The sequence below is a fragment of the Helianthus annuus genome, chromosome 14 (assembly GCF_002127325.2).
Source record: "Helianthus annuus cultivar XRQ/B chromosome 14, HanXRQr2.0-SUNRISE, whole genome shotgun sequence".
Lineage (NCBI taxonomy): Eukaryota > Viridiplantae > Streptophyta > Magnoliopsida > Asterales > Asteraceae > Helianthus > Helianthus annuus.
The window spans coordinates 44845387-44871344 of record NC_035446.2 but is presented as its reverse complement, the minus strand read 5'-3'; the positions used below and the strand labels follow the sequence as shown (position 1 = coordinate 44871344).

The following is a 25958-nucleotide window of genomic DNA, read 5'->3' as shown; positions in this document are numbered from 1 at the left end:
AGGCCTGCGGCAATCCAGGGAGCAGGGCTGACACGACCAGTACGAGGTATCCAGCACAAGCGAATACGAGGACGCCACGTGTACCACTACACCCTTCGCGACAGAGCAGACCAAGAGGATATTCCCCTTGGTCGGACAGCTGGCGCGCACCCACAGCTGCCACAGCTGCTTCCTCCTTCTTCACCCTCCGGCTATAAATAGGACCCTTCATCATTCAGGTTGAGGATCTTGGCTCTCTCTACTCACTCTATACACACACTGTTTTATTCATCTCAGAGCAGTACTTATTCTCACGCCGGAGCCTGGTTAAGAGGGAAAACCCCCTTCCCTCCTCTTAACGAGACTAACGGTGTTTACTGTTTTGCAGATCTCAGGCCTTTGATACGAGCAAGAGAAGAGGTTGAACCCCATAAGTGAAACGACCCTCTTGGTTATCCTTGTGTTAACCATTGTTTCAACAATACCCTTCCTACTTTTAGGAGACTATGTATCTCAAACTTACCGTGAATATTAATATGGTAATAGTACAGTCATACATGATGTTAGTTATGAAGTATTAAGAAAACTATTACATAACACAACCTAGTAAATATATAACTTTCATTTGTTTGCTCATTATTACACATATCACCCTAACCATGAAAGATATTTAAGCCATAGTGTAAATATATAACTTTCAGTTGTTTGCTCATTATACATTGAAATTACAACTTCAAATTCCATTCAAACTAATAATACCTTAACTTATTGGAGGGATGAGTAGAACCACTATGTGGTGTGCCTGCACCACTTCGTCGCTTCTTCCAGTATCTCCATGCCACCTGAATGGTGCTTGCCGCCCTGCCTCGCCAATATGGAGATTCATTCCTATATACGTACATAGTTAAAGAAAGCGGCTTAATTTGGATTCACATTCTCAACAAAAAAAAACTATATGTAAAAGATGCATTACTTTATGGCCATTTGAACGCGAGGATTACTCAAGAATATAGCAAAAAGGTTGGTGACTTCTTCAAGATCTGCAGCCTTAAGAACAAATGCCTCCACATTTGTTAAGCATGTCACTGTTCTTTTGCTGGCCACTTGGCCTGCTTTTCTCTGCTCTCTTGTCTCTGCGAGTTTCAAAACAGAATTCAATCTCGGGGGCAATTGGATGTGTATTTTTCCAAGTTCATTACATTATGGCGCAATAACTTAAATGAGCAACGGATATTAATAAAAGGGTTATTAGATTTTATCACCCCCAACTATTGGCTATTGGCCGCTGCCACCCCCAACTATCACTTTGACGCTCGTCACCCCCAACTTAACACTTAGTGTGTTATGTCACCATGTCGTTAACTGATCACTAACTTTTGATCATGTTACTACACTTTTTAGGGTGTCATAGGGATCTTGGGAAGGTTTTAGGGATCTTAGGACACCCCCAAAAGTATAGTAACCGGATCAAAAGTTAGTGATCTGGTGATATAACACACTAAGTGTTAAGTTGGGGGTGGCGGACGTCAAAGTGATAGTTAGAGGTGGCAGCGGCCAATAGCCAATAGTTAAGGGTGATAAAATCCAATAACTCTTAATAAAAAGTGTATAAGAAAATGATTTATATTAATTATACCTCCATGAAAAGTGGAATGATCAAGCCATGTGAGAAGTTCTTCACCACATACATCACCCTCAGATAATGGAACTCTATACCCATCTTCTCCTATGCTCTCCATTTTCCCTCTTACAATAAAAACCATTTTTGTCACATGGCCTCCTTTATTCAGTGGTGTTCCTCCTTCTATATATGTCGTTGGCCTTATTCTTTCACATATTGCGTCTAAAATTGGTTCTTCCATAAGCGAAAAAATCCGGACCTACAAATTAGAATACGGAGAAAATGTTTGATAAAATATACATATGTAATGAACTTTCCAAACAACCATAACATATTGGTCAACTTGAAGAGGGAGTTTCTAAATATTTGCCTTCAAAGTCATTAAACCTTAACTATTTCATAGCCAATAGTATTTGAATCTCACTTTCTTGACAAACTTATAGAGGTGGCGGCGTATATCTCTTTGCAGGTCTTCAGGCAAGTTCTCCATTAGCTTTTCTTCATCAACCCCTTGTGTAGCAGCCCAATTATAACGCTCAGACTCTCGAACTTTTCTGCAAATCAAGATCGATAAATGGTCAAATTTCAAGCCAACATGCATCAAAACTAAAGTAATACAAAAACACAATGGAAAATAAGAGTTTTACTATCTTATATTGTCTATCATTTAACAGGCACAGGACTATAGTTATCAATTATGTTCAAGAAGGTGATTGTATAATGATATTGTGTATGATAGGCCACGAGCATATGAAGAGTATTAGGGGCGGAACCAGAGGGGGGTCAAGAGGGTCCGTTGACCCTTCGGTCACCAGAACTTTTTGAATTTTTATTTATAAATTTTCAGTTTTTGAAGAACAAACTTAGAGACGGACCCCCTAATTTGAACCAGTATAGAATATAAGCTTATGATGACCCCTTAACTAAATCATTCTGGTTCCACCATACATATATGTTCTACAAATGATATTGTGTATAATAGGGCACTATGTGTAGAGTATAATGTTATACGTAGATATGTTCTAAATGAAGACTTTCAATGGTATATGAAACGAAGAACACACAAGATTTGTAAACACCCCTCTCTCGACTCTATTATTAGTAAACTAAATCAATGCGAACTTACATTTATGTTCACCTTGTCTATTTATATGTATACTAATTGATAAATTCTAACCTAATACAAAACCAATAAACTAAAGCGCTAAATAATTTAAAATTCAAGTATAGTTGTCGGTTTCCTCAATCTCCAATTTTATCTCCAATCTTTGCATTATGTTCTTCTTGATATGCCATTAGAATTAAGCCAATAATCACCCCCTAATTCTGAATCAGATCTGTTTCATTTTGTTCTTGCACACATTAGAGCAATGTCTGTTGATCCACTTGTGTTTGAGCGAGATTTACCTAGTCTTCCTTCTGCAGCACACAACCACTGCTCATCGACGACCGTGGCCGGTTTGACAACCGGACTAAATGTTTCATGATAGTCAACTCCCGGTTGTTGATGAAAACCCTTAGCCACCAGACAAGCCTTGTAACGACTTATCTTCCCAGTAGGATCTGTTTTCAACCTGTAAACCCACTTACAATCAACCACATTAGCATTTTTGACAGGTGGAACTAATGACCAAGTACTATTCTTATGCAAAGCCGCCAACTCTTCAGCCATGGCATGACGCCACTCAGAAGACTTATTGGCAACGGTAAATGAGGTAGGTTCGGTAGGTATAAGTGAGGAGGTGTAGTGGTGTATGCAGCAGGGTTGTATCGTGTGGGTTGTTTAGGGTGTGGCCTAAGGTTAGGTGGGCGGGTTCTTGGTGGTGGGTCGGGATTTGTAGAGGCATGGGTTGTATGGATGGGGTTGACTTGAGTGGATTGTGCGGCTGAGGTTGAAGATGGTGAGGATGATTCGGATGTGATAGTTGGAGAAGAGGGGTCAGGTTCTGAAGATGCAGAATGGTCAGTGACGGGTTGGCTGAGTGGATCGGTGACAGGTTGGTTGGGTGGATCGACTGGGTCATCGGGTATAAAAGGTGGTGGGTCAGGAAAGATGGACACGTAGGACGGTTCGGGTGGGGAGGGAAAACATGTTCATTGAAACGAACATGTCGGGCAATTTGCACATGTTCAGTAGTTGGATCAAAACAACGATATCCATGGTGAACATGGCTGTATCCAAGAAAGACACATGGGGTGGACCGAAAATCAATTTTATGGTGATTGTAGGGACGAAGATATGGACAGCATTGACACCCAAATACACGAAGAAATGAATAGTCAGGTTTTCGTTTGTAAAGTTGTTCAAATAGAGATTTATTAGAAGAGACATAAGAGGGAAGCCGATTGATGAGATATACAGCAGTTTCAAAGCAAAGTGCTAGAAGCGTTGAGGAAGATGGGACTGAGCTAAAAGGGTGAGTCCAGTTTCCACAACATCATGATGGCGACGCTCCACGGTGCCATTTTGTTCACTAGTATGAGGACAGGAGCGTCAGTGAATAATACCAATACTAGTAAGAAACTGGGTAAGACTCCGGAATTCCCCTCCCCAATCAGTTTAAAGACTTTTTAATTTAGTTTTAAATTGTCTTTCTGCCATGTTTATAAAGTTGATTAATGTGGAACGAACATCAGATTTGTGCACTAAGGGGTAAATCCACATATCTTTAGAGTGGTGATCAACACACAACAAAAAGAACCGATAACCATCAACTGATAAAAGAGGAGCAGGACCCAAACATCACAATACACTAAATCCAAAACATTTGTACTACGAAAATTGGAATTAGGTAAAGATAATTTGGAAGACTTGCCCATTTGACAAGAATTACATAATTCAGAAGTCAATTTATTTGAAACAGGCAAAGAACAATGCGACAAAATAGAACGAAAAACACGATCATGAGGATGTTCTAAACGTTGATGCCAGATAGTGGTAGATGCTTTAACGGCAGTAAATGCAACTTTAGGAAGATATTGAAGGCGAGGCAACCGGATGGAGTAAAGACCCTGTTCACTTGGACCCGTTAGGAGGGTGGTGTGTGTAGACTCGTCCTTCACAACAAAATAAAACGAGTGAAATTCAAAAAAGACATCATTATCATGACAAAATTGTTGGACAGACAAAAGGTTCTTTTTAAGATCTGGAACATGAAGTATGTCGTTAAGATTAAAGGTTTTATGTGGAGTGTAAATTTTGGAAGAACCAATATGGAAAATAGGTAGTGATTTACCGTTACCAATAAGTAAAGAGTCATTACCATAGTAGGCTTCAGGGTTGTCAATGGCAGCATAATCCTGAGTCGCATGGCCATTACATCCAGTGTCAGGGTGCCAAGTAAAGCCAGTAGGAGCATTGCCATCCGAGTGAGCAGCGAAATTAGCTTGAGTCGGCTGATTAGGACACTGAGTTGGAAGATGGCCTATTACACATCTGTTGCAATGACCATACACCGTATTTTGAGTGGAGACCCAACTAAACTGTCTGGTAGTAGTGTCCCTGGAGCGATTTTGGTTTTGTGGTGCCCTTGTGTTGCCCCTTGTAAAAGCCGCGTCCACGGCTGCCACGATTATTAGTGGTTGATGACCGTGATGTATAATAGGCCTGTGAGTTATGGTTTGATGGGGAGGCTGTTGGCTGAAGTTGATAACCCAATTGGGCAGCCAATAGTTGAAGATTGTTGAGTTGAGTTTGGATAGCATCAATAGACGGTGTGACAGAGGGTAGGACAGCCGTGGGTGGGGTGGCCGTAGGTGGTGTTGCAGCCATAAAAGCTTGCGGATTAGGGGTGGAGGCGGTGGGTAGGCCATGGATTTTGGCGATCATGTAATCATGATCACTTAGAAGACCATGTAGTTCGGTAAAGGCAACTGGTGGAGTACAAGCAAGGAGGTTTGCTTTCAGCCCATTGTATTCTTCTCTAAGACCGGACAGAACAAACATGACCAGATCCTTGTCCTTGAAGGGTTCTCCAATATTTGCAAGTGCAGTTGCGTATTCTTGTGCTCGACACAGATAATCAGCCGGTTTTTCAGCGCCTTTCATAGTGATCCGGAGGAGTTGGCTTTTGAGCAGGGGCGGACCTATAGGTTGGCGAGAGGTAGCCCGGGATACCCCTCAACGTTCTTGGCGTAGTGCAATGTTTTTTTTAATCTCTGTTTTATTTACGGGATACCTCTAAACAAACGTTAGGATACCCCTGAGTATATGTGAGGATAAAATAGAATGAAGTTTCATGGTCAATTGAATGGAAATTTTACGATAATGGAAATTGTAAAGTTGCAGGTCATACAAGCATGATAAAGATGAAGTATTATTAATATTTAATAATATAATAATAAGAGTTGGTACTTGGGAATTGGGACATTGAATGTAAAGAAAACAGTAAATCCAGAAAAGACAAAAGTCATGATTAGTCAAAACTTTAACCATTTAGTGTAATTTCTTTTTAGTGTACAATGGTATTTTTAACAAGGTAAAAGTGTAAATAATATAGAAAATACATTAAAATAGGTCTTTTGAAATATATGATTTAATAGATTTTTTAGAAAAAAACTTTAACCATTTAGTTTATTTTCTCTTTTACTGTATGCTGGCTTTTTTTAAAAGTGTAAATAATATAGAAAAAAAATTTTATCACAAACTCAATATTATTTATAAAATTTGTAAAAAGTATTTAAATCTTATTACTAACTGTTCAATGTTTTCTTATTTAATACATAATTTCAATCGTGTCTCATCGTATCTTATCTCAAAACATCATATTATAATTTCTAACTCTTATTACTAATTGTTTAATATTTTTTATTTATATTGTTCGAATCCGGCAGGTCGGACCAATGATAGAGATTGAATCTAAAAGAAACAATGAAAACAAAGCTGTAACTATTTTGATAGAAGCAGAAGACAATACAGGGTAATATCCACCGAAGTGGCCCAGGGCTACGCCCTTCGCATGCACAAAGGCAATGAGCCTAATCACTAACTAATTCTCTTCCTCTCTCCTAAATGACTATTGATCCTTATTTATAGAAATAGCAATTACACTTTACCCCCTCCTAGAATAGACAAATGACAATTAACTATAAACTAGATTATGATTCCTATCAATATATATATACTAGTCGTATAAGGCCGCTAAGGGCTCTCGAATTCTCATGGATAACTTAGGTAAAAGAAGAATTTAGGGGACCCATTTTTACTAGCCGCATAGGGCCCTTGAATTCTAAGAGACGGGTCTAGGTAAAAGCTTTTTGGGATACCCTAAATTTTTCTTCTAGTTCCGCCACTGCTTTTGGGTGTAAACTCATGAGATGAACTGATTGGTGCGTAGGCATGTTCCAGGGATTTCCAAACTTCACGAGATGTTCGGCCTTGAACATGTTGAAAAGATGATTCAGAGACGCTGGAGATTATAAGCATGCGAACATGCGCATCATTGGCAATCCATGAAGCATAACTTGGATTGTTTGTGACAGCATCAACGGTTGCTACACTTTCTGGTGGACACGGTATAGTACCATTAACATAGCCAAACAAATTGTGGGAAATTAGAAAAGGTTCAACCAAGGATCGCCAATGTCCATAATTTGTAGGTTTTAGGGTAAAAGAAAACTTGTGGGAGAAGTGAGTAGTCTTTTCTTGATTTGTAAAAGTGGTTATTGCAGCCATGATAATCGGACAGGGTTCTGATTTTGGTTGTTGGCCAGAAGTATCGTCGGCAGGATTTGTAGAGGTGGCAGCAGTAGGTTTGCTGGCCACAATTGAATGGTGGCTGCAATAGGGTTAGGGCCGGCATGTTTGGGGGATTTGATTTGGCTCTGATACCAAATCAAATCATGAATTGTATTATTGATAATAATAGGAGATTACAATAGATTATATAGATAAATAAATTACATTCTAAACCCTCTATTATTAAACTAATTCTATCTTAACTGTTAAGTCTAATAGCTCAAAGAATTCATCGATTCTCTATCCTTCATAACAGAGACTCGAACTCGCTTCGTGGGGTCTGCAGTTTGGCCTTTTGTACACAATCTTACCTTCAAAACCTCCCAAGCATCATTTGCTTGTTTTTTCTTCGTGATCTGAAGTAAGATGTCTTCTTGGAAGGCGAATGCCCTAGCCATTTTGTTCTTCTTGCAGGGCTTCCCAAATCCCTTGGGCATTCATTATGGCCTCCATCTTGATATTAGAGTAAGTGATACAGTATAAAGACCAATGTGTAATATGGTGTTCTATATAAACCTCTTACCTTACGTAACCTATCTTATGCAACCCTAATGGCATCATCGCAATCTAATACATTTATATCAAGTTTATCTTGGTATCACAACCACCACACATTGTCACCCCCAGGCGAACGGCCGCCGCGATCCGCCCAAACTCGTCTTCTTTACATCGTTCTTTCTTTACTGCTTTCAATAATCTGAATTAGATCCACAACCCCTTTCCCCTACACTTTCACAGCAACAACCAACACCCGTAAACCCTAGCCACCGCCACCACAAACCTTAGTCTACGGGTCGTTCCTCACTGCAGCACACAACCACTACTCATCGACGACCGTTGCTGCCCTAAATCCTAGATCCATTTATCACCTGCACGTGCTAGCAATTCTACAAGAAGCCATCGTCGCCGCCATACAACGGCGGCTCCGCTAAACAACAATTGTTCTTTCTTTTCCAGTGAAGGATTGATGGTCCGCACCACTACAAGTCGCGGAAGGGAACAAGGGAGAATGGTGGAAGCACATCGGAAGGGCCACTGCCTCTTGTTGCCACCAACCGCAGCTGGTCACCACAGAATTAGGCAGCCCAACACTGCAGCCTCTACTGTTTTTCCACAACTTTCACCACCATTGTACCGTTCTTCTCAGCCATTCAAGGCTGTTTTCAAAGACTATCGTCGACCAACTTCAGCCTACTACCTATACTCCCTCATTGCTCCTTCAACCGGCTACCGGGAACACACCCCGTTTGGGTATCGTCTTCTCCCAGTGCACTGCCGTTTCTCACCTTCTTTTTGGCCCATGGCTTGTGTCAACAGGATGCTGCTCTGCTGATGTTAATCGAACACAACCAAAAAGAAGACTGCTGAAGCTGTGATCTTTGGCTTCTGTGTTGATCGAACAGAATCTGCTGATGTTCGGCTCTGATCTGATCGAGCGGGTTGATCTTTGGCTGCAGGATCTCTTCTGCTAAGAATACCAATTGAAGACGGCCAATGGTATATATAACACAGAACATACAACCGCTCTCGACTCTTTTATTAAGAATCAAGATGAACCTACAAATATCATCACCCTGATTGTCTATATATATATATATATATGCATACAAATTGATATATATGATCGGAACCTAATACAAAGACTTTAGTAGTGCCAGTAATTGTAAACTAACTATGACACATTTTGCCAGCTCTGGTTAAATATTAAAACAAGGGGTTATCAATACCTTTTTAGTTCTTCTGGCAAAAGTCGGTGGCTCATCCAGTGCTCAACATCACGTCGTCTAAGTGACTTTTCCAGTCGTCTAACACATAATAATAATATTAAACATCAACATGTATGTATGGATGAATAGAATAATGATCATATTAATTACCTGCGTCCTAGACCTTGAAGAAAGTTTTGCATGTTTCCAATTAGAAGGGCAAAAAGTAGGAGTCCAAGCCCAGTAATACCCATGGTAAAAACAACTTCAGAAACAAAATAACTTGGACTTTGATTGCCAGCTAGCGTGCTGATTTGCTTCACAATCATAACCAAATCAATATCACTAGGAATCAACATATTATCTTATTCAAATAATAATAACAATATAACCATATCGATAAAGTGATTCGGGTTTTAAACATTTAAATATATAACCCAAACCAGCCCGTCAATGGATTAAAAATAATAATTTACCACTAGTTCCGATACTTTCAACCCATTTGACTTGCTCGACCCACTTTGCCCTCACATTTTTTTAGTTATATCATTTAAGTTAACCCATTGGAGATTAAATATAACCCGTTTTTGGTAAATGAGACCTCAATTGAAAGATGAATGAAATGTTAGAACCTGAAATCCCCAAAAGAAGGAGTAGATGTATCTTCTGATGATACTATTCTCTGCAGTGAGATTGACAGCCTTCACGTAAATTCCATATGGGAAATCATCTTCATGAAAACAGGCACTCGCGTTTACATGTTCTTTCCAGTTGTTCCATGTTGGGTCCGCTTTAAAGCTCCCAAAATCATTTCCATACCCACAATCTATAAACTTCTTGCAGTTCACAAATCCAAATCCAGATTTATGACAAGCGTCTCGTAGGCACTGATTCACTCTCTTAAATAATTTATTTATAGAAAAACATAATTAGATGTCATCCAACCTTACAAATCGGTCTCTTTTTTGGCTAACAAAGTGTGCTTTTATTACATAAATACTTTGTAAATCATTTTATTTAAAAGACTAACATATGAAAGTTGAAAAGTTCATAATTCTGACACACCTGTAACCCAAAGAGATACCAGCATGATCCCACAACATGACCAGCCAAGACAAAAGTCAAAAGATTGATGACAAAGTTTGCCCATGCCGACTCGAATATGAAAGTGGTTCGAGACTGGCCTGCGAGAAGAGGCAGATATCGATATAATCTCGGAATGTACTGAACAAGAACAGCTGACCGCAAAAGATTCTGCGCGTAAGTAGCTCCAGATGTTGCAATGGAACTTGGTAGGATTAATAATACAATGATCTGGATTGATAATAACAGATTATGAGAAAGGTGGCATTTTTACCTGTATATTTAATGGGGTGGGTCATGTTTTATTTCAAACGGGTCACATAAAAATATATACGCTAAAAGAGAAACGTGTCAAACAAGTTGAAATTCACCCACATTATTTTACTTCAAAAAAGTCATTATTATTGTAATAATCTAGTTTTTGGTAACCATACATACAACATTAACTATTCATTAATAAAATAAAAATGACAAAAGAATATTTGGCGGCTCCATGATGTAAGGGGTGAAACTAGTGTTACCTGAGGAAGTGGTAAAACGATAAATAAGTCGAGGAAAAAATATCCCGAAAGATAATGTAATGCGATTTTCCAAGGATCATCAACCAAGTCTCCAGTACCGACGACTCTTGATTCAGGAGAAATGAATGCTAACCTGAACTGTAAAACACATATACACATGACAATCACAGCGCAACTGCAAAAGCTACTCTAGAAAGCAGGGACTACCTGAACAAGCATGTGCATCAAGTAAATAAAGTCCGTCATACTTCTGAAAATCACAATGGTTTTTGTCATTGGCCTATTCATAATGATGCACTTCTGTTCCTGCTTCCAAGAAAGACAATAACAAGAAGGTGGCTTATTAGTATGATGCCATTTCACCACAAATCCCCAAGAACATTCAACATGTCATCATAGCCCGATATATGTATACAGACACGCTACGGAGAGAATAATATGAAAAAAAATAACAAAATTTAAAGGATTTTGGTTTGATTTTAGTTCCAAATTTTAAATGGAAAAACCATATAAACCTAAAACAAGGTTTATACTACAAAGCCAACATACTTTCTCAATATCACGAAAAGTCCCTTAACATATTTTTGACATATAAAGTCAGTCCCTGGCTCCCTACACATGTAGAAACATGAAAAAGCCTCTCAACCCGCTTTGTCTATATTAAAGTTCCTATTCTTGTCTAGAATGCATGCACTTATATAAAAAAGATTTAAAAATGACTCGTCGCCCCTTAAATTTTTCAAATAAGATAATAAAAAAAATGCAAAAAAGTTAAGAGGGAACGGGTCATTAATTTAAAAAATGTTTTCACTAGTACATGCATCGTAGACAAGTTTAGGGACTTTAATATAGCAAAATTGGGTTGAGAGACTTTTTCGTGTTTTTTTACATGTGTAGGGACTTTTATACGCCAAGATTATGTTGAGGCACTTTTCGTAAAAAATGAGAAAGCATGTTGGGTTATTTATGATATTAACCCGAACAAATAACAATAACATAAGCTTGAAAACTATGGCAGCTGAAGACAGACTCATATAATATAAGTTGCACATATTTTGATTTCTTGTCGTATTTGATACAATATATGGACACCTAAAAGATAAAAACAGTCACTATTTCCAAAAAATAAATAACAGTTCCATATTAGGATGCAGTTTTACCTTCTCCACTGACAGCAAGTAAAAGAATACAGGGTCTATGAAGATGGCAAATAAACAAGAAATGGTGACGAATTGATTCCACTTCTGAACAAACTTGGCATGCAGATTCATGACTCCCAATGTAAACTGCATTAGTAACGATAACTTTTCTCGTACCCACTTATTTGCACCTCCATATGCATGAAGCTGCAAAACGGAGCAGAAAAATAAAACTTCACTAACATTCTTCCTTTTTTGTAGTTAACATTTCCCAAAATAACTAATTTTGAAAAGTTACTAAGTGTATGAAGCTTTAAGGTTGAAGTTTTTGCAACGAATATATATGGTTCATGTTTGAATTAATCAACTTCAACTTGTCAACGTGCCCCAACCCAACCCAACCCGACACGACTGACCTGTTTTTGTAAGCATGATTGAAGTTTTGAGAAAAGTAATAATACATGATGATGGGGAACTCTTGGGACGAGGCGTCCTTTGTAATAGTAAGAAGATGGGCATGTGGTACAGTAAGGATCATTACACATTCCCAATCGTCCAGACTTCAATAAGTGCTCGTTTTTTGCTTCAGTGTCTCCCCATCGAGTTTTATGAAGTTTAATGTTTTCTTGTTCCACACGCGCTTCTGTACTTGTTTTCTCAGTACGTTAGGGACTGGTAAATAAGGGTGTGAAATTCTCACACGACATGAAAATGCTACATGAACCAGACACGAAATTCACATTTCGGGTTGAACTCGCGAAAAACTGGTGGTATTCATGTCAACCTGGTGCATTTGTGGGTTGACCCGCTTAACCCTTCTGTTTTGAAGTAACTTGGCAAGTATGAGTTTATATTGAACAATTCAAAGAAATGAAAATAAATTATTCAATCCGTTTTAAAAAATAAATAAATAAACTATTTGGGATTTTTTATGCCAAATGTTTAAAAATAGGTTGGCATGATTTATATATAAATGCTACAAAAACATAAATACAATATGTATGTTTGGAATATTATAGTATTAATATGCAAAAGAAAAAGAAGTTAATATGTTCTTTTACCGAGTTAAACGGATTGTATTTGTGTCAACCTGCAAATACATGTGTCGTGTTGGGGTTCATGTTTTTCCTTGTGAAATGTTCATGTTCATGTTCGTGTCAAGTAGCCAACCCACCCTTTAGCAGCCCTACCTGTAAAGTCAACAATATTTTTTGAACGAGAAGTTCCTTCAGTGGAGGCCGTTGCTGGAATGGATATCGAAAAACTTCTACTCCTGTTTGAAAGTTTCCGATTTGGATTATACTCGGATGGCCAATGTGTAGTTGGTAACATTGGTATATCATCTTTAACAACATCATCCATCATTCAAGCCTCAAGCAGAACAGCTGCTGAGAAACATGAAAAAAGTAAATAACAACGGGTCAAAACGGGTAACTTTTTTATGGTCAGAATGGGTGACCATAAATTTATGCATTAAATTGCAGTTATATAAATAGGTCGAAATTGCCACCTCTACAGTTATGATGCAGGAGGTAAATTCTCAAGAACAGAGAATCATAAAAATAAATTTGGTTTGGAGAAATAAAAATAGGAAAATGGATTATGTGATATTCTAACAAAAAAAAAAAAAGAAAGATTATCAGACTTAATAATAGTGTGATCCACAAGATAGTGTTTGGACATGCATGCATATGTTGCTTGAAGTTGTAATAATCACTTTGATGATTTTTCATTATACAATGAAGTAACTAGAGGTGGCAATTTTGACCATGGGTAGATGTTGCCCAAAAACATATTATTCTTTATCCAAACCCTATAAACCAATTATTAAAAACCATCTTAACTAATAAAACAAACATAATTAGCAAGTGATCATACTATGTCAGTCAACTTACAGCGTTCCAAAATTTAAGCAAGATGGACCTAATTATAAGCTAATACCTGCAAAAAAAAAAATACATGTCACTCGTTTGAGAACTATAAGCTTAATAATGAATAAATAGGGTGTGGCAGATGACAAGAAAGAAATTGCAGCAGAATGAAATGGAAGATGACAAGAAATTGAAATACACACTCAAACAGAAAAAGACGTACCCTTGCTAAATGAAGGAAGGATGTGGAAGATGACAAGAAATTGCAGCAGAATGAAATGGAAGTGAAAACGACAAAAGGGTGTGGCAGACAAGTTACGAAGATTCAAAAGAAGCTAACGTCGTGTGAGTGCATTTATACTCCAATTAAGGAAGCACTTTTCTAAAGTAATATGTATTGTAACTGGAATTTGCCCGGCATTCATTATTCATTGCGAGACACTAAGTCGAATATTTTTCTCTTATAGCATATAGCATATGGGTTTTGATTATTTGTACACTAGGTTATAACCCCGTGTATTACACGGGTTGAATAAATAAATTTTATATACTAAATAATCAAACAATATATCTTTAAAAACCTTCTTTATCACACAAGTTGAATAAATATAAATTTATATATTAAATAATAAAAAGTTATATCTATAAAAACAATATTGTACATGTTGAATAAATGTAATTTTATATACAAAATAAAAAAGTTATATCTTTAAAACCACGTGTATTACACGAGTTGAATAAATGTAATATTGTTTACCAAATAATAAAATAATACATCTTTAAAAAACCTCATTTATTACACGGGTTGAATAAATGTAATTTCATACACCAATTAATAAAAAAAATTACATCTTTAAAAATATGCGTATTACACGGTTTGAATAAATGTAATTTTCTGTACTAAATAATAAAAAATATATATCCTTAAAAAACCTCGTGTATTATACGAATTTTTTTCTAACCGTTTTTGCCCCTAACGTCTTTTTTTAACCCTTTTGGACCCTAACATTTAATGGATGGGTTAGTGTTAGGGGCCAAAAGGGTTAGAAAAGAAGACGTTGGGGGCTCAGATGTTTAAAAAATTCTTTTTTGGGCTAAAAGGGTAAACGTGATATAACTACAGGGGCCAAAATCGTAATTTTTTCTAAAGAATTTTTTAACATCTAAGCCCCAACGTCTTTTTTTCTAATATTTTTGGCCCATAACGTCTTTTTTAACCCTTTTAGCCCCTAACATTTAATGGATGGGGTTAGTGTTAGGGGCCAAAAGGGTTAGAAAAGAAGACGTTGGGGGTTCAGATGTTGAAAAAAAGATTTTTGATCTAAAAGGGTAAAAGTGATATAACTACAGGGGTCAAAATCGTAATTTTCTCTAAATAATATTATAAATAAGAAGAAGATTAAACTAAATAATAATTATCCATAGGATATTAAATTAAATAATATTTAATAAGAGGGTTATCTATAATTAATTAAAAAAGATTAAAATAAAATAATAATTATCTATTAGAGATGCCCTAATATGATGACAAGTGTCCCAAAAGTGGTTTCTTTTATTATATAGTATAGATATTACTCATCTCAAATAAATTACATTGAGTCAGCCAATTAAAATAAAGAGTAAAATGTCCAGATGCTTCGGTTTGGTAAAATAACACATATAGTCCTCAACTTTTGGAAATTACAGGTATGCTCCATGTGGTTTGCTTTTTGTTACTCGGATGGTCTCTGAAGCGGATGGAGGTTAGTTTTCTCAGTTAAATGAGGATGTGAAATAACAAAAATACCCTTAGTCCCTTACTATTAAATATATAAACTTAAAACATTACAAGAAATCTATGTTTTTTTATTATTTAATTAGTTAAGTGAGACCCAGCATCCTTATCTTCATGTCTCCACCCCCAATCTAACCCTCACCAGACGTAATTCCGGTGATTCCAATCGCAAGAGATCCATAAACAAAACCCCCAACCTCACCCTCAGAATCAATATATCACACATTCTGTGGTTGAGGTTGGGGGTTTTATTTATGGATTTATTGCGATCGGAATCACGCCGGAGACGTCTTCATCGTTCTTCTGACGATGGTGAGGGTTAGATTGGGGTTGGGGTTGGGGAAGATGAAGATAAGGATGGTGGGCTCAAGTTAATTAATTAAATAATAAAAAACACATATTTATTTTAATGTTTTAAGTTATTATATTTAATAGTAAGGGTTTTTTTGTCATTTCACATTCATTTAATTGAGAAAACTAACCTCCATCCACTTCAGGGCCCATCTGAGTAACAAAAAGCAAACCACATGGAGCATACCTATAATTTTCAAAAGTTGGGGACTATAGGTGTTATTTTACCAAACCACAGGAACCATTCAAACATTTTACTCTAAATAAAAACATTATCATACTTTTGCTTAAAAAACAAAAACGATGGAAAAACTATAATTTTAAACTGTGGGCAAAATTGTAATTTTTCAGGACAAATGAGCATGTGCCAAGCAGCCGCCTGGCACGAATAAAAATTACATTAAGTCGACCAATTAAAACAAAACACTACCACAGTTTTGTCAGAAAAAAACTAAACCGATGGCATGACTGTAATTTTACACTATGGGCAAAATCATAATTTGACTGGGAAAACAAACAAAAACGATAGAAAATATGTAAATTTAAATTGAGGGCAAAATCGTAATTTGGCTGGAAGAAAAAAAACAAAATCAATGGCAAAGTTGTAAATTTAAACGGGGCAAAATCGTAATTTTGAACCGAGGGCAAAATTGTAATTTTTAGCTGGGGGCAGAAGTATAATTTTATTTTGAGTTGGGACAAAAACGTAATTTTAAACTGATGATAAAATCGTAATTTTAAAGTAGGTATAAAAGCGTAAATTGGTTGGACCAATGGGGGAATGTCAGGCACCTGCCTGGCACTATTCCCCCAACTTGTATTTGTATATGTAGTAAATAAATAGCTGAGAAAAATGCCCGGATAGTCCTTGTGGTTTCGCCTTTTTTCACCTATAGTCCCCAACTTTCTAAAACTACCTGAATAGTCCCCAACTTTTCATTTTTTGTTCTCGGATAGTCCCTGGGTCTAACTTCAGTTTGTTTTCTCTGTTAAGATGGTGTGAAATAACAAAAATACCCTTTCCTTAAAAGGTCAAACCATAGGGACTATTCGGGCATCTTCTTCATTTTTATTTATAAAACCCCACCACCACACTTCATCTTCAACCTCCACCCACCATCACCCTCCTCCACCCTCCACCATCACCGGCCGCCGCCGGTCTCCGCCGCGCAGAACCACCGTCGTTGTCGTCGTCCTCTTTGCCACCGCCTGAAAACAGCAAACAACACAAACACAGACCACAACAAGCCTTTCCCCCCTCTCGATTCCTCATTCCCACCCCGATAGACAGCTGCCGGAGCCGATTAACCGGCGCTCCGGTGTTGCGTAACCCAACCAGACAACAAACCACACCACACCCCTTCATCGACAAACAATCAAACCCCCCTACGTCGATTAATGGAACCAGAAAGAGAGCCGCCACGCACGGCGGCGGCGTGGCGGCAGAACAAGAAGAGACGGAGAGAGGGACGAGAGAGACAGATCAGAGAAAGTGTGGTGTGCGGCGGCGGTAGAGCCGCTAGATGCAGCGACGGCGGCGGTGGTGTCTCGCCGGGAGTTAAGCTCTAGAGATGATGAAGATGTTGTTGACGAGGAAGAGATGATGTTGACAGTGGTGATTCGGGTGGTGATAGCTGTGGTGGACACCGGAGCTCCGGTCCGACCATCGATGACAGGAAGCTCAGTTCAGGTTTGAGTTTTTGTTGGTTTCGTGAAACAAGTCAACATCCGGACAGGAAGCTCAGTTCATGTATGTAATTTTACTGGTTTTTGTATTCAATTCAATGCATTATTGGTTACAGATTTAGTTGATTAATAATTGTGTGTTTATGTAGTGATGAGGGGGGTGTGAGGTGACTAGGGTGTTTTAGGGTTTCTTCAAAGAAAATTGCAGAAAAGAAGGTGATGGTGGAGGGTGGAGGAGGGTGATGGTGGGTGGAGGTTGAAGATGAAGTGTGGTGGTGGGGTTTTTCTCTAAAAATGTAGAAGATGCCCAGATAGTCCCTGTGGTTTGGTCTTTTAAAGGAAAGGGTAAATTGGTCATTTCACACCCATTTAACAGAGAAAACAAACTGAAGTTAGACCCAGGAACTATCCGGGAACAATAAATGAAAAGTTGGGGACTATTCAGGTAGTTTTAGAAAGTTGGGGACTATAGGTGAAAAAAGGCGAAACCTCAGGGACTATCCGGGCATTTTTCTCTAAATAGCTCATATGAAAACTCTTTCGAGCTTTTTAATCAATGTACAAACGTAGATAAACATATAAGTAAGACATGTATAAAAAAGATATCCTAGCTTTCATTTACGCCAGGTTTTTTAGCAGAATGCTATAAAAAATTACAAAAACATACGATGTCACCTTTCTGGCGGGTTACACTTGTGTAAATTTGTTTTACACTCATACAAATTTACATATACGATATTTTTTTTTATTTTTGAAAAAGATGTATAATTTTAAACATTTTTTGCAAAACAAATTAAAAAAAATTCAAAAAGTTATCTCGGTTCTGATAACTCGGGTCAATTTTCATTTTAACTTTTCTCTATTGTAATAAAAGATAAACTTTTATAATTGTAAGCTCAAAGAAAAAATAAAGAAAAGATATAATTATGTGTTAATACAGAGGAATAAGGTGGGGTTAGGATAAAATGAAAACTCTTATGAGTTGTGAGAATTTAACTCAACCAAAACAAAGGTTTTTTCTAAAAAAAAAAATACCAAAAATCCTAAAAAATCAACTTTTCCCAAAAAAAAAAAAATAGTTTTTGTTGATTTACACCACCGTAAAAAAACCTTACAGTGAGTGTAAATGCTAATGTCAGCAACCTTTTACAATGCCGTAAAGAGGCTGAAAACACCGCTCGGGAAATATTTTTTATACAACTATGTTTGTAACATTTTCATCTATGTGTGTGCAAAAAATGGTGGCAAAACTCGCACAGGAAATCAGAGTTCTCTAAGCTCTCATAACTCGGGGGAGGGGGTCTCTTGATCAGAAGCCTATATACCTAAGGGGATAACGTATTTATCTGGATGGCTAAAGGTTCATGAGACTAACTATACGGACCTTGACTAAGTAGTATTTCCTTTGAAAATATCAAGACATTACATGCACGGTACCAAGTTTGTACTCTAGACGAATCATAAGAGTTTGAGGCATATGTTCGATCAGCAAGATGTGTTCGACATGAGACGAGCGAGGTGGATGATGTTACTAAATCTTGTGATTGTGAAAGTCAATACCAACTGGGAAAGGCTAACGTGGTGGCAGATGCGTTTAGTCAGAATGACATATCTAAACCAATCATAGTGAATGCACTAAGAATGGGTGTAAAGGTTGATTTGTTTGACCAAATCAAGGGAGCTCAGATGAAGCTATACAGGAGGGGAAAGTAAAGAAAGAGAGAATGGTATGGAGATTAAAACTATTAATGCAATTAATAAAGTATCTGGTTTTTCGTAGCTTTATCTGTTAAGTCTGTAACACGTTTTATCTGTCAAATTTTGTGCGTTTTATATTTTTATGGCGTTTTATATTTTATGGTGTTTTGTAGGCCAAGATTATAAAATAAACTAACTAAAGGACAGAAAAAACTACGTAGGAAAAATATTTTTATGGCGTTTTGTATTTAGTTGACATTTTATATTTAATGGTGTTTTATGTAAGAAACGATGTTTTCCCTTTCTACCCTTAATGAAGCGTGCTCAAGTAATAAAATTGATGTTATTTACGAAAACACATCCATGCCAATCTAGTCCATAGATTGCTTTGATCTGACGATCCATAAGCGTTCTCACAGTTCTCACACTTTTCACCGTTTTCCCTAAATTCTGACCCTATATATATGTATGTATGTATATATATATATATATATATATATATATATATAGGGTTAGGTTAACGTACAATGGCCCTTATCGTACAATATGTACGCGATCATCTCAACTGTTCGATCTGATGCGAAATCACTTTTGCACATGCGATTTATGCTGAAAAACCAACATGCTAAATTGCTTTATATACTAACATGCGATTTCATCATATTTACCAACATGCGAAATTGCTACAAAAAAACCAACATGCGATTTCGAACATGCTTTTTTATAACGTGCGATTTCACAATATCGTACGTATTGTACGTTAAGGGATATTGTATTTTACACTTTCACTATATATATATAGGTATATATATATATATATATATATATATATATATATATATATATATAAAAACCTGTGGAAAGATAAATTGAGACGAGGTTTTGAGAAAATCGCTTACGACAAGTGAGCTAACGCTTGGATTCTTAAAACAAGGAAATTTGATTAAACTTAACTAAATATGTTTGATAAATATGAAAAGTGACTCTCAATGAGAAGGCTTTTCCTAAAAGAAATTGTGGAGAAATTTGCTTTTAGCTTTTAAATACGTGAATTCATCAACCCTTTTGTTTTGACACTTTATTTATGTGTTCTTCAAGTACATGAGTTTGGCTTTGGGATTTTGACGTATCTTGTGTTTAGTGGATGCAAAATTAAATAAACAATCTTTTGGACAACTTTTAAACTATTTGGGGACTGCTTGTGTTAAGATCTATAAATGATTAAACAACTATGTCGTGGTTTTGGTTTACTTTTAAAACATTAAATGCTATGTTTTAAGTAAGTTAAATGTCCAAAATAATTAATGCATCATCCACTAAGATACTATGGGTATCAACATCCGTCATCACCACATTTGTATTTCCACTGCGACGTCTTTGGGGTGTGACATTAAACACCCCTAAGAGAGAGGGAAGATATTAGAGGATTCCTCCCAAAGATTATAAATCAATTCAAATGGGATTGATGTTTTTTGATCAAGGTATACTCTTATTTGTCTTAGTTTTGTTGTTATTCTAATGAGGGTTGTTGAGTGTGATTGGCCAATGAGGAGCGTTGAATTGATCGATCAACAGTAGGCATCCGATCGGTGACAATCCAGACGGTAGAAGAAGCGGCAATGTAGGTTGGTTGCGTTCTCTGACAATTGGCTTTCGCTGCTGTAAATGATGGTCCAACGACGATTTGATCGACTTTGAACGGCGACGATTGACCATGTAGGACTGTGATGTGTTCATTAAAAAAATATGAATATCATGCATATTAAACCCTCGTTTTGGCATTTTATTAGCAAATTCACTTGAAGTGATACCGAGTTAATTACATTTGAATTTGTAGCATTAGTCAGTCTCAGGATTATAGACGGAAAAATCCAAGAGGAAAATGTAGACGGAAAAATCCAAGAGAAAAATGGTAGAAGATTTGAATTCTAAAGGATTATAGACGGAAAAATCCAAGAGAAAAAAGTTAGAAGATTTGAATTCTAAACTGCTTTGATGATTTATGTGAAGCTTGTTTTGATGCTTATATTGATGTTTTGATTTTCTTTGAATGAATATGTTAAAATAAAATTGAATTAGAGTAATAATTATGCTATAAATTATAAGTAGGGTAATTACTAAAATACTATTACTTTTGTTTAAGTTTAGTAGCATAATTACTCTAGTTGTTCTCACTGTGTTTGCACCCTAAAATTATCAATAACTGATCTACATATAAAAATTAATATATACTTTTTAAACTAGTTTTAATTGCCATTTTCTAATAATCATGGATATTTTCTAGAACGTGTATTGCGTTGAGGTGAGTCTATATCACGTTGGCCTTTTCTTTTGCCTATGATATGTTTTAATATGGCTAAAGGAAAGCTTTTTAAAAGTTGCAGCACCCAATCAGATACTCGTTACTTACATGTAAGGGCAGTAAAGGGAAGCAGTGCTTTTTTTTTTTTAATGGCAAATTTGGATCAATGAAGTATCATCGTGCCACCAGTAGAATCACCTGATCATATCCATCTCCACTAGACATAATGCCTATACACTAATTCAGGAGGAAACCCAATAAATATGGGAAAACCTCCTTATGGGAATCGAACCCAGGACCTATTAGTCTCAAAGCTTTATCCCACCTTCAAAATACCACTAGACTATAAAGTCATGGGTAAGGAAGTAGTGCTTATTCAATAATTGATGCAGTGCTTATTCAATAATTGATCAACTGATTGATTTATTTTTTATTCCTAATTTTAATTGTTACCTTTTAACAAATAATTGTGGGTGACATTATTGACTAATTGTGCTTTGTTTTCTTTCCTTCTTTTGACAACAACCTTTTTTAAAAGTGCGATCATGTTACCATCTTTCTCTCCGTATGGGGCTCGTTCAAACGTTTTGGGTCTTCGTATAAAAAATTTTAGATATATACGATTTTGAGTTTTCGACCCCCGGAATTGGGAAAAATCGACCTCCTAAGCTTCGCCAATGAAAACGGATACTAATACTAACTTGAATATATTTTCATAACACTGTTTTTGCTTTCATACCTATATCATGGTCCATAAATTCTGAAAACCAAACAAAAGAAGTCGGCTTGCATACATCTACATCAGCTACAATGTCTTGCAACTCAAGAAAAATTTTAGGTCGTTATCCTCTAAATTTTAGGTGTGTAATTTTCTCTAATTTTCTATAATATAAACAATAATTGATATACATGTAGGGTGAGGATCAAATAAGAAGATTATTTTGGCTAGGAAGGATATGAAGCAATAGGATTAGGACATGTGGCAAAATTTAAAATAAAGAGAAAGGGTATTTTAGTTAATCTTATCCTTTTCTTCTTCATTCTTCTTCCCAGTAACATCAAAACCCACCATTTTCAAAACCCACAATCTTCAACCATTTCTTCACTTTCTATCTCAATAATCACTACATTATAGTGCGATTTTCGTCACCAATCAATTATTCAAACACCCGATCAACGTGTTCTTCAGCTTTTTTGAAGAAAACCCACTTTAATTTCATACAAAATCTCGTTTTTTCCAGTGATTTTGAAGATAATCACTCGATCCGTTCGATTCGATCTCTGATAAGTGTTTTAATCATTCAAATTTCGTCAATCGTTGAAGAAACGACTTCGATCCATGTAAGAAATTCTTTAATTTCATTTTTAATATCTGGGTTTTTGATTTAGTCATTGCGTTTTACGATCTTGGCAGGGGTCCGGGGGCAGTGCCCCTGATAGCAGGGTCCCAGGGGTGGCAGCCCCTGGCAGGGTCCAAGTGGCAGAGCCCCTGGCTGGGGTTGAGCTGGAAAACTGCATGTGACAACTATCAAATTTGCATGCATCCGTACAAGTAATTAGACAATAATTAGTGATTAATGACTGTGCTGATTTACAATTTATGACTTGAATTGCTTTCTGATTATTGTTACCATACATACATGTGCATCATACACTACAAATGACAAAACATTATTGCATGCAAACTTCATTGATTGAAATGATGCACGAAACACAGTTAGCACAGTTATCCGGCAAATAAGAAAAATGCTAACAGAGTACAGTATATAGACAGACATTGTATTGAGACACAGAATGAGCCAGAAACCAAGGGTTACACTAGTATAGTGTGTAGCAAAGTAAGGACTACAAAACTGCATTCTAGGTGATAGCTTAAGTGCCGGAAAGTGCCTAAAACTCACCCAAAGTGCTGAATTTAGCAAAATTCAGCATAAATCAGCATTTTAACAAACTTAGTTTATGCAGAAACATGGTAAAATGGTCCTGAATGCTTTCCTAAGTGTCGGGAATTAATAGTGTCACAAAAGGGTACATAAAGAACACTAAACTGTATAGTTTAGCACTTTAACGAACCAGTATCTAACCGAGCAACCGGACACTACCTGAAACATCAAAATTACACTAGAAACATTGTTTTAATGATTCCAAGCTAGTTATGATCTCCGAATATCATAACACCCACTAAAAATTTCTACTAACTAATGTATGTAACTAATACTTAAGATTAAACTAGATTGTAACTAATTTAGTTTAACCTACACTTAGACCCCCCCCACCTAGTCTACGGCCATCATGGCCCCTACACAATTGGATTTTATTTCATTTGTTTATTAGATCTTGCCTCTAAACCTTAAGCATATTATCCAAGGGATTAAGGACTTGAGATGGTTATAAGTAATACATGGAAGATCATTCCTCATTATCTCACACACACAACATACCTCCATCTTTCTCCTCTCCCTCTCTTGGCTCTCGGCCGAGACCACAACCACACACCACCACTTTTATTTCTTTGATCTCATACAATCCATACACTCATAAGGGTGCTAGAAGGTATACAAAGGAGCTCGGTGGCTTTGGAGATTGAAGGACCTATTTCATTTGCTTTTATCCATCACATTCATCATCTTCATCTTCTTGAGTTTCATCCCTAGCCTTGTGCTAGTAGTAAGGCTCTTGTAATCTCTTGTTACTTCTTATATTGTTGGTTAAAAGAAGATACATATTACTAATCATGAAGAACACTAATGAACAAGATGATAATCTCTAACATAAAGCTCACTAACATAAGAATATATGTTGTTTTAGTATATGTGTGATGCTTGATGATTGATTCTTGTGTTTATGATGTTAAACATCATATGGAACTTACTAGATTATGATTAAACACGTGATCTAGCAAGTTGAAGTGATGATCTTGTGAAAGACCAAGATGATCATACTTTATGTTTCACATGAACTTGAAAATAAGGATGATTTTGGGTATGATAAAGTATGAAACATGTTAGAAGTCTTGTATAAAAGTGATTTCAAACATAGTTTTCTCAAGAAACCAAGTTCATTTGCAAGATTTACATAATCATGGATTTTAAAGAAACTAACCATGTTTTTAGTGGTATATCAAGTGTAGAAATACATTGTTAACAAGAAAAATTCAAAAGAATGATTTCTAGAAAAATCATCTTGTAAGTTGTAAAAGACTAAGTCTTGCAAGAAAGGGATTTACAAATAAATAACCAAACTTTAAAGGGTAACTAAGCTTACTAAACACACTAGTAAGTTACTACGAGTTTTTATAAAAGTTCAAGTTCATGTTGTTATGTAAATTGCATGATTTTAGCACTTAGTAAGTGTTGATTGAATTGTTAATTGTTTGGGATGATTTTAAAAAGAAAATGAAATGCTTTGAAAGCATGGAAACCTCCATTTTTAAGAGGAAACTATGGCAAAATTTTTGTGAAAATTAAATACTTAGAAAAATATTTTAAACAAGTATGTACAAGTATATTTTAACCATGATTTTCATACAAAGTTTGCCATGATTTTTGTTACAAAAAGTATAAATATTGGAGGTTGGATTTCGTAAATAAAAATGACTAAATATGTATTTGAAAGATATATATATATAGAAGACACATGTGTGTGATTATTTGTATACTTTGTGTACTACTTATATTATTTTAGGACTTGAAATAATATAACTTATCAAAATACCAAGAAATTACAATCCAAAATATTACCAAAAATCTCAAGGAATAAATACACACGTTACACACATAATATTGGGAAACCGAACGAAAGGATGTAACTTACAAAAATATTCCAGAAAATACATTTATAAGTATATTTTTGGTAAATGGTATTTTGGATACAAAGAAATGAAAATATGATTTTTACGATTGTCACAAAGTTATATCATATTTTGACAAAAAAGAAATATATAATTTTTGGTGAATAAATATATATATATATATATATATATATATATATATGTTTCCTTGGAATTATTAGGAGATATATTATTTTTGGGAAAAATATATATTTTCTTGGATAAACTTGAAATACATTATTTATGGATAAAAATAAGTTTATATATATTTTATAAAGTGAGACTTGAAAATATATTATTTTGAAACTACAAATATTTTTGCCAAAAGGAAAAAAATTATAAATAATTTTTCTAAGTAATAATTCTTAAATATATATATATATATACATATATATATCGGGAAATATATATATTAGTGGACTTTTATTAGAAATAATATTCCAGAAAGTATAACACAAAATTAAGTATAAGAATACTTAACAATTACAAGAAAATACGTATTCTCGTACGTATAAATACACACCGGAATACGACACCGATACATGGTAAAAATATACAAATACAAATATACCCATCCTTGGGAAGAAAGTACAAGTATAAATACTTGGGAAGTATTAAAATAAGATATACTGTTTTAGCGATTATTCCAAAAATTAATTCG

General features: G+C 35.9%; 1 protein-coding gene across 4 annotated transcripts; it reads right to left on the bottom strand.

Annotated features, from left to right (window-relative positions):
• Positions 1 to 568: 568 nt before the first annotated feature.
• On the bottom strand, positions 569 to 13983 carry LOC110908361 (probable cyclic nucleotide-gated ion channel 20, chloroplastic). 4 transcript variants are annotated; one of them, XM_035982868.1, is made up of 15 exons: positions 13881 to 13983; positions 13665 to 13727; positions 12977 to 13174; positions 12248 to 12429; positions 11808 to 11993; positions 10855 to 10953; positions 10648 to 10785; positions 10109 to 10357; positions 9676 to 9942; positions 9215 to 9360; positions 9065 to 9142; positions 2025 to 2154; positions 1616 to 1859; positions 953 to 1112; positions 569 to 867 (listed from the first exon to the last, which is right to left on the bottom strand). In XM_035982868.1, the coding sequence occupies exons 3-15, from the start codon at positions 13149 to 13151 to the stop codon at positions 729 to 731; spliced, it is 2193 nt and encodes a 730-aa protein (XP_035838761.1). In that variant the 5' UTR covers positions 13152 to 13174; positions 13665 to 13727; positions 13881 to 13983; the 3' UTR covers positions 569 to 728. The 4 variants fall into 4 exon arrangements, with proteins under 4 accessions (XP_035838761.1, XP_022008989.1, XP_022008988.1 ...); XM_022153297.2 differs by having other exon boundaries at positions 13682 to 13727; XM_022153296.2 differs by having other exon boundaries at positions 12977 to 13171; positions 13682 to 13727.
• Positions 13984 to 25958: the final 11975 nt, after the last annotated feature.

Bases quoted from the DNA above. Each gene is read 5' to 3' on its own strand.
- LOC110908361 (XM_035982868.1), bottom strand. From the start codon at position 13,151: ATGATGGATGATGTTGTTAAAGATGATATACCAATGTTACCAACTACA. The intron at 11,994-12,247 runs GTATTATTACTT...TCCGTTTTGCAG, and splicing joins CAAGAGTTCCCCATCATCAT to CTTCATGCATATGGAGGTGC. The intron at 9,943-10,108 runs GTGTGTCAGAAT...AAATTATTTAAG, and splicing joins GGTATCTCTTTGGGTTACAG to AGAGTGAATCAGTGCCTACG.